General features: G+C 43.4%; 1 protein-coding gene across 1 annotated transcript; it reads right to left on the reverse strand.

Moving 5' to 3' along the window:
- Positions 1-3,462: 3,462 nt before the first annotated feature.
- LOC147882772 (pentatricopeptide repeat-containing protein At5g27110-like) lies at positions 3,463-7,797 on the reverse strand. The gene is made up of 2 exons (XM_087400497.1): positions 7,530-7,797; positions 3,463-7,435 (listed from the first exon to the last, which is right to left on the reverse strand). Exon 2 carries the CDS (start codon positions 7,156-7,158, stop codon positions 3,463-3,465), a length of 3,696 nt encoding a protein of 1,231 aa, XP_087256623.1. The 5' UTR covers positions 7,159-7,435; positions 7,530-7,797.
- Between the last annotated feature and the right edge of the window lie 1,653 nt (positions 7,798-9,450).

Consider the following 9,450-nt stretch of genomic DNA (forward strand, 5'->3'; position numbering starts at 1 on the left):
CTACCATCATGGCAACAGAAGACCCAGTGTACTTCGAAGATGCAGTAGACAAGCCAAAATGGCAAACTACTATGAATGAAGAAATGGATGCTTTGTACAAGAATAATACTTGGAAATTATGCGACCTTCCACCAAGAATGAAGGCCATAGCAAACAAATGGGTATACAAAGTGAAGTACAATTCAGATGGAAGCATTCAAAGATACAAAGCCAGAGTAGTTGCAAAAGAGTTTGCATAGCAATCTGGTCAGGATTATGATGAGACTTATGCTCCAGTAGCAAAGATGGATTCCATACAGTTCTTGATATCACTAGCTACACTCAGCAGATGGAATGTGTGTACTAGCGCGATGTCAAGAATGCATTTCTCAATGGTTACCTAGACGAGGAAGTCTACATACAACAACCAGTAGGTTATGTTGAACCAGGAAAGGAGAATCAGGTTTGCCATCTAAAGAAAAGTCTCTATGGCTTAAAGCAAACACCCAGAAGTTGGTATAGCAGAATCGACAAGTATTTTACTGATCTAGGACACATGAAATCCAATGCAGATCATACTCTCTACTACAAAGTTCAAGGGGAAGACATTACTATTGCAGTTTTGTATGTAGATGATCTGATTGTGACCAGAAGCAAGGATAGCTTCATCTTATCTGCAGAGTTCGACATGAAAGATCTTGGACTTATGCACTATTGTCTTGGAATTGAGTTCTGGAGAGATTCAGACAGCACCTTCATGAGTCAACTCAAATATGTTGATAGTCTCCTGAAGAAGTTTCATATGGCAGATTACAAGATTGCAGCCAGTCCCATAGTCCCATGGAACAGAGTTTGAAACTTACTAAAGATTCAGAAAAGCCTACAGTCAATGACAGGTACTACAGGCAGCTCATCGTATCTCTTATATATATGACTATCACATGGCGAGATATTTGTTATGCAGTAAGTTCACTAGCACAGTTTATGGCAAATCCAAAACAGTCTCACTGGAATGCAACCAAAAGAGTCTTGAGATACATCAGAGATATAGGACAGTTTGGAATAGAATACAGAGGAAGTCATGCAAGGTTGCATGGATACTGACACTGACTATGCCGGAGATCATGAGACCAGGAGATCCACACAAGGATATGCATTTTTCCTTGGTCAAGGTGCTATATCATGGTTGTCAAACAAATAGCCAACTGTTTCTTTGTCTTTGACTGAAGCAGAATATAGAGCACTCACTAAGGACGCATGTGAGGCTATATGGCTCAGAAGACTGTTGTCAAAAATAGATTACTTTGATGAATCAAAGCCAACAACAATATGCTGTGATAACGAATCGGCTCAAGCATTGGCCAAGAATCCAGTATATCACTCCAAGACAAAGCACATTGATGTCAAAGAGCACTTCATCAGAGAAAGAGTGTTACTTGGTGACATCACACTACAGCATTGTGATTGCAAATAGAATGTTGCAAACATCTTTACCAAACAACTCGGTAAAGAGCTGTTTGAGAAACACTGACAAGCTCTTGGTTTGACGCAGAGGAAGGGCATTCCCATTAAAGGGGTATGATGGAATGTAATGTTCAGTCCTTCTTTGATTCCCCAGAATCAGCATCTTGAGGGAAGGCCTACTTCATGATGTTGATCTTGAGAAAAGGTGTTGAGAGATCACGCTCAACATCATGTGATCATATGTGCATAGCACTAACCCAATAGAGTGCTATAAAGGAAAGGGTTAGATGCCCTAACCCTAAATGGGTTTGTATATATTCTACATTTTCAACTAAATCTAGTGTACGATTAGTCATTTGTGATGTGCTCTCTAGTTGTGCCCTCTCTCCTCGTCTCCACTCTTCTCCTCTTCCCTTTTCATATTTTGTCATAGGATTAGGATTAGGGTTTGACCCCTTGCCCTACAAGGTACGGTGCATTTTACACCATCCTTAATACCCCTCGTGGTAAGTAGAGGGTGCATGTACAAGGTCTGTTTACATAGCAACCATAATTGAAAAGAAAAACTAGAGAAATCATAGTATGTGCTTGTATGAACATAGTGACTACATAGTAGAAGTTTGTACAATGAGTACAACTTAGTAGATCCTGTACATAATGTGAATTTCCCCCTTTGATGTTGTAGGTCATCAAGAGGTCATCCACAAACCTAGAGAATAGGCTGAAGGGAAAGAGGAAGTATGCCAAAAAATAGGAAGTCCACCTAAATCGATCAATAATGGTTGTAAAAATAATTGCATGTATGATATTGTGCTGAACATGTCATATTCACCATCTGTGCTTGGTGAAGACAACCCAGAATGTAGTGAAAGTTCTAAACGTATCTTGACAAGTCAAGCAATTTGCATGATTATTCTCAAGAGAATGCATGTCAACTCGGGCAAGCAGATCTCCCTCACTTCACCTGACCCTTGCCTTCTTTCTATAATTTGTTGGTCTATAGGTGTTGATGGCACCCTTCATTGCTCGACTTTGGCCTCACTCCTTTGTTCGGCCTCACCATTGTATCCTATTGAAACTATGTCTTCATTTTGGGAATTCAAACATTACCCCCAATTGATGCTCTAGCTGTGTCCTCATCTTGAATCTCCTACTACTATGCCATGTATCTCTGCTTCATGTTGGCTTGCCATCTTGGCACTGAGTGTTCTCCACACTCACAAAGCAACTTGTAGATCTGTATTGCTTGACTTCTGAGGTGCAGTGCATCTTATAATGTTGGCCTTCATGTTCTTCAGATAGACGATGAGATCATGCTGAGTCTGTAGGCTTAGTATCTTCACCATTGTGTCCAATAGTATATTTCAATGGCTGCCACCTCCTAAATCTAACTTTGCTTTGGCAATTCGCACGTGTATGGCTCTCTTCCATGCTTGCTTGGTGTTCACAGTTGATACCAGGTTTTGTGTAGCATATTCGGGCAAAGTGTAGAGGTTTCCCTAAAGATGGTTGAGCATAAAGACGTCCTTTGGTACCTAATAGCAAATGACAACAATTGCTACATATTCATGTCAAAGAGATTTCATAACTCCCAATCAAATGAAAGAGCCAACCTATGTTTTGAACAATGCCTAGCTTTTTGGGAGTGAAAAAGTAATTTTACATCAAGAGACCAATGAGACCATGAAACACCCTGGGCAAAGGGGAAAATACACAACAATTGAATTCCATCACAAGTTGCAAAAAAATACCCTAATAATAACAAAAAATTGTGGTAGGACAAACTTCACAATATTTTATTGCCGTTAGGTTCCTTGCATGGTTGAGCATGTGTCATTTGCATAAATGAAACTTTGCAGCTTTCTCAATACAAGCGTTTTATACTCTCCTTCATTCATTTATTTCATGGTCTTTGAGTGGAATTTGTTTCTTATTTCAAAATCTCAAACATGATTTCATTTCTCTAATTCTATTTGTTTTAACCCACACTAACTTCATATCGGTCCAAAAGCAATTCTCTTAGTTGAATACTTCAAAACAGACTACTTCCTTCTCATAAAAACTGGGACTCAAGACCAGATCTAGATTTGGCACATGCCCTCCCCCCTTTGTACATGAATTCACTATTTCTAGCATTGCTGAAATGTCCTTACTGTGGTTGTTACCCACCACAAACTCATGAACTTTGTTGTCTACTTCTATCAACGCAATCGCAGGCTTTTTTTTTGCTCCTGCATGTTTCCTCAGCTCCTCTATTCTATATGCATCATCCAACCTGCCAGCACTCGAATAGATGTTTGCCATGAGCACATACGAAGCAGAAGATCCTGGATTCATTTGAACTAGCTGCCGAAAGCATCGCAATCCTAAGTCTGCTTGCCCGTAAGTTTTGCAGGCACTGAGCAAAGCTGCCCATGCTTCTTCAGATGGGGTACACCACATAGTTTCCAGAAACATCTCTGCCACACACACATGCCCTGACCGTGCAAGAAGATCAACTACGCAAGTATAGTGTTCTGCTGTCGGTGCAATGCCAAATTCCTCTCTCATCACATGCAAATACTCCTGTCCTTTTAGTACCAGGTTGGTATGGCTGCATGCAGTAAGAAGACATGTAAACGTAATAGCATTCGGCTTCACACCCCATTCAAGCATGTCCTCAAAACACTGTACAGCCATGTCACCCTCATGATTCATGCCATACCCTTTGATCATTCCATTCCATGACACAATGTCTCGAACTGGCAGCTTGTCAAAGACTTCCTGTGCCTTTGAAAGTGAGCCACATTTGGCATACATGTTGAGCAAAGTGTTGCCAACAAAAGAATCTCTTTCAAATCCCTTTTGTGCAATCTCAGCATGCATTTCTTGGCCCTTTTCTATGGCCCCTGTGCTGCCACAAGCTTTCAAGATGCAAACTGCGGTGACAGCATTCACAGAGATTCCCTCCAATTGCATTTGCTCACAACATTCCACTGCTTCATGACCACATCCATGCTCAGTATATCCTGTGATTAGTGTGGCCCATGATACTACATCTTGACCTGCGAGTGTGACAAAGACTTCCTGTGCCTCTGCGAGTGAGCTACATTTGAAATACATGTCAACCAAAGTGCTGCCCACAAAAATATCTGTTTCCAATCCCATTTGTGCAACCTCAGCATGTATTTTCCGGCCCTTTCCTATTGCTCCAATGCTGCCACAAGCTTTCAAGAGAAGAATGAATGTGCCACCATCTGGAGAGACACCTTCGAGTTGCATCCGTTCAAAACATTCCAGCGCTTCCTGGCAAGGTCCATGTTCAGCATAACCTGCAATTAGTGCAGACCAAGACACTAGATATCGAGCTGGTAGCTTGTTAAAAACCTCCTGTGCCTCTGCAAGTGAGCCACATTTCGCATACATGTCAACCAAAGTGCTGCCAACAAAAGGATCTCCTTCAAATCCTTTTTGTGCGATCTCGGCATGTACTTTTCGGCCCTTGCCTGTGCCTGCTATGCTGGCACAAGCCTTTAACAGGCAAACACATGTGACAGGATCTGGGGGGATGCCCTCCAGTTGCATCTGCTCAAAACTTTTCAGAGCTGCTTGACCAGAGTCATGTTCAGAATATCCTGAAATTAGTGTGTTCCATGATACAACGTTTTTTACTGGCAGCTTGTCAAAGATTGCTTGTGAGTCTGCAAGTGAACCACATTTGGCATACATGTTGACCAAAGTGCTTCCAACCAAAAGATTTTGTTCAAATCCCTTTTGTGTGATCTCAGCATGTATGTCATGGCCTATGCCTATGGTTCCTATGCTTCCACAAACTGTCAAAATGCAAGAAAACGTGACAGCATCTGGAGAGAATCCCTCCAGTTGCATCTGTTCAAAACATTTGAGCGCTTCCAGACGAGGTCCATGTTCAGCATAAATTGAAATTAGTGAATTCCACGAGACAACATTTCGAGTTGGCAGCTTGTCAAAGACTCCCACAGCCTCTGCAAGGGAGCCACAGTTGCCATACATGTCAATCAAAGCACTGCTAACAAAAAGGTCTCCTTCATATCCCCTTTGTACAATCTCAGCATGTATTTCCTTGCCCTTGCCTGTAGCTACTATGCTGCCACAAGCTTTCAAGATGCATACAAACGTGCAAGCATTAGGAGAGATGCCCTCCAGATTCATTTGTTCATAACATTTCAGCGCTTCCTGACAACGTCCATGTTCAGCATACCCGGCAATGAGAGCATTCCTTGACACAACATCACGAATTGGCAGCTTATCAAAGACTTCCAGTGCCTCTGCAAGTGACCCACATTTGGCATACATGTCCACCAAAGAGCTGCCAATAAAAATATCTCTAAGGAGGCCCTTATGTGCAATCTCAGCATGTATTTCTCGGCCCTTACCTATGCTCCTCATGGTAACACAAGCTTTCAAGCTGCGAGTGTACGTGATAACATTTGGAGAGACCCCCTCCAATTGCATCTGCTCAAAACATTTTAGTGCTTCCTGACCATGCCCATGTTCCGCATAGCCTGCAATCAGAGTGTTCCACGACACAACATCTCGAACTGGTATCGTATGCAAGACTACCCGTGCCTCTAAAAGCGAGCTGACCCTGGCATACATGTCAACCAAAGCATTGCCAACAGAAAGATTTCTTTCAAATCCCTTTTGTGCAATCTCAGAATGTATTTCTCGGCCCTTGACTAGGGCTCCTATGCTCCCACAGGCTTTCAAGGTGCAAACAACAGTGACAACATCAGGAGTGAGGCCCTCTAATTGCATCTGTTCAAAGCATTTCAGCGCTTCCTGCCCACATCCATGTTCAGCATAACCTGCAATTATTGCAGCCCAAGACACGATGCTTCGATTTGGCAGTTTGCCAAATACTTCCCATGCTAAAGAAAGTGACCCACATTTAGCATACATGTCAATCAAAGTATTGCCAACAAAATGATCTCTTTCAAATCCTTTTTGTGCTATCTCCACATGTATTTCTCGGCCCTTGGCTACAGCTCCTATGCTAGCACAAGCTCTCAAGATGTGAACATATATGACCCCATCCGGAGAGACACCCTCCAGTTGCATCTCTTCAAAACATTTCAGTGCTTCCTGAGCAGGTCCATGATCAGCATATCCTGCAATTAGTGTTGCCCATGACACAACATTTCGAGCTGGCATCTTGTCAAATGCCTCTTGTGCCTCTGCAAGTGAGGCACATTTGGCATACATGTCAACCAACGTGCTACCCACAAAAAGATCATCTTCAAACCCCTTCTGTGCAATCTCAACGTGAACCTCTCGGCCTCTTTTCACATCTTTCAGCCTAGCGCATGCTTTTAATAGAGCCATGAGCGTATAACTGCTGGGATGAACAATATCCTCTTGCATTTTCTTGTACATGTTGAGAGCACGCTGTGTTTGCCCACACCTTACTAAACCTAATATGAGAGATGTCCATGCATGCTCATTCAGATGAACTGACCTCTTGAAAACCAGTTGAGCATCAGATACACCTTCGCATTCCACAAACATAGGCACAATGTGGTTCCCAACAGTTTTGTGAGCTTCGAGGCCATTATTGTAAATGTGTGCATGTACACGCTTAGCATACGCTGGCTTTTTTTCTTTCCTGCATTTCTGCAGCATGCAAATGAAGTTCTCCACTGAAGGCAGCTCAACTATCCGGTCCAAAGTACCAAGCGTCTCCTCTAAGCTCGGCATTACCCCACCGCTTCCCCCTTGGGGTGGTTCTGCAGGCAACTGCACACCGTCACCTAAATTTGGCCGCACACGTGGCCGGTTACTACTTGGTCCTGGCCTCTAGAGTTTGTTGTTGCCTGCATTTTCTTTGCATGGCCAACCAGGTGATTTACCCCCGTTGATTCCATGGCTTTCCCCTTTTTTGGCCTCCTTTTTCTTAAGCAAGTCTTCAACGGGAGCTTGGTTGAAAAGTTTAAACACATCAGTTTTTTGCCTGAGATTTGGGGCCTTTGGATTTCTGTAAAGTGTCACCACAGACTCGTCAGAATGAGTAACAAACGCTAGGACAATGACATATAGCGGTTAAGCCATTCAAACAATGTATAGCTTACTTAATCCTTTCTGTTGTCTCAGAAGCCCATGATGCACCCACATCATAAGTGCTTCAGGTGGTGAATTCTGCATGCCGTGCCGCTGACGACCGGTATGAAGATAAAAAACCGGGTAACGCGGTGGACGATTGCTCCAATCCCTCAAATATGCAGATGCAGGAGGGGTGATAGCAAGCCAACACCGTGAGGGCACCATTGTGTGAGGGTGTATCTACCGAAACTGCAAAGCAGCTTAGTTGATCTAGCACCTTATATCCTCCCCACTACAACGATCTAGGGCCCATGCGATGGCAGCACAGTGCGGCCATCTCCATTTAGGCCACACACTCGGGGTATTTCCACACTGTGGGCACCCAAGATGCAATAAATGCATCTGAACCGTGTGTGGGCTGTGGGCGGGCAATCTTGCCCGTCCATGAGCCTTGGGCGTGCCCACGAGCAGGCAAGTGTATAAACACCCTCAAGGATGGGTTGGCAACATCTCTCACCCTCAACTCATGCTTGGCATGGTTCAGGCAAGGAAGGCAATCTGATGCTTGCCATATAGCAATTGGGTGCTTGACGAATGCAATCAGACTACACAGGCAGGCAAGGTCTGGTGGGAGGGTACTCTCACCTATCGGATTTCAGTACTCACATGTGCCCAATAACTCTGATAGGGTCCGTTGAGCTTCAGGCTAACATGTTCTCTTACATCCAGTAGGAAACCTCTTGACAGAATGCAATGGGAATAGAGACATGTGCCCGACCTATCTGTACTGAGACAGATTGTGATGGATGCTAGCAAATTTTGTTGGACTCAATCAGTTGCTCCAACAGAGGGAGGAAACCTCGATGGATGCTCACACCCGCAACCGGATGCACGCATTTGGGTTCCGCGGAAACAAGACCTAGGAAATGCTGATCACTATAGGTAACCCTATTCGTTGTGATGTGTCGTCTTTGATTGTTGAAAGCTTGGCTTGCAGGTGTCTTCTACATGCTTTCCACTAGCGATATCCATTAGATGTACCTTGGTTATTAGCCCCTTTTTCGCAGATTCCCCAGGCAATCTGTTGGGTTCTCTAGGAATATTTTCTGACAGCCAGTTCTTTCGCTTGTACTGACCTTCCTTAGCTCCTTTTGACAGCTGAGTTGTACAATGTTTTTCAAGTGTTAATAAAAGCTCCCTTTTTTTGTAAAAAAAGAATGCCGATGTGGTTTATTGTCTTTGCTCCAAGCGCCTGACCATTCTTGGTGTTTACACACTAGTTGCCTGCCCATAAAATTATGCCAACAATCTCGACAAGCAACGACTGCGGATTGTGGGCGCCATGTCACATTTGCTTTGCACACTATGGCCACCCAACCACGTTGCAAACCTCCCCTCTAAATAGGGCGATTCTTTGTTGCGAATGCCAAAATAGGGACATTCTTATGTGTGAATCTATAGAGCGGGTGGGAGGATGCATGATTGGAGGGGTGGTTGGTGCCCATCATTTGGATGGGCAATTGTGTTCAAACAAAGGAAGTGAGAAATTGGGCTCTAGTCCGCATCCAGGAGTACTCGGAGTTTACGTTTTTGGGGTGTGGATCCAATCTATTAGAGATTTCCATGTAGCCGATCTTAACTTGGAATTTCATTGGCGTTTTAAAAAAGACTTGGGCTTCCATGAAAGTGTGCAAACACCCTAAACATGGCTACAAAACCGATTAATGAAAGGAAGAGTAGTGTAGGTAACCCTACTCAAATGCTCAACGTTAATAGCTTTCTTAAGTATGTGATTTGTTTATTGATCTTGCCAATTTGAACCTTTGTAATTTGTTTTGCACATATTATGACTAGTGATTTGTGTAGTTAAATGCTTAAGAACGATTAACACTCAAAGTGACAAAGTTTGGCTTGCATAGTATATTGGTTGGAACCATCCGAAGCTGTGTG

This window comes from Dipteris shenzhenensis, chromosome 29, assembly GCF_047967505.1.
Source record: "Dipteris shenzhenensis isolate YYH24624 ecotype China chromosome 29, Dip_SZ_1.0, whole genome shotgun sequence".
Classification (NCBI taxonomy): domain Eukaryota; kingdom Viridiplantae; phylum Streptophyta; class Polypodiopsida; order Gleicheniales; family Dipteridaceae; genus Dipteris; species Dipteris shenzhenensis.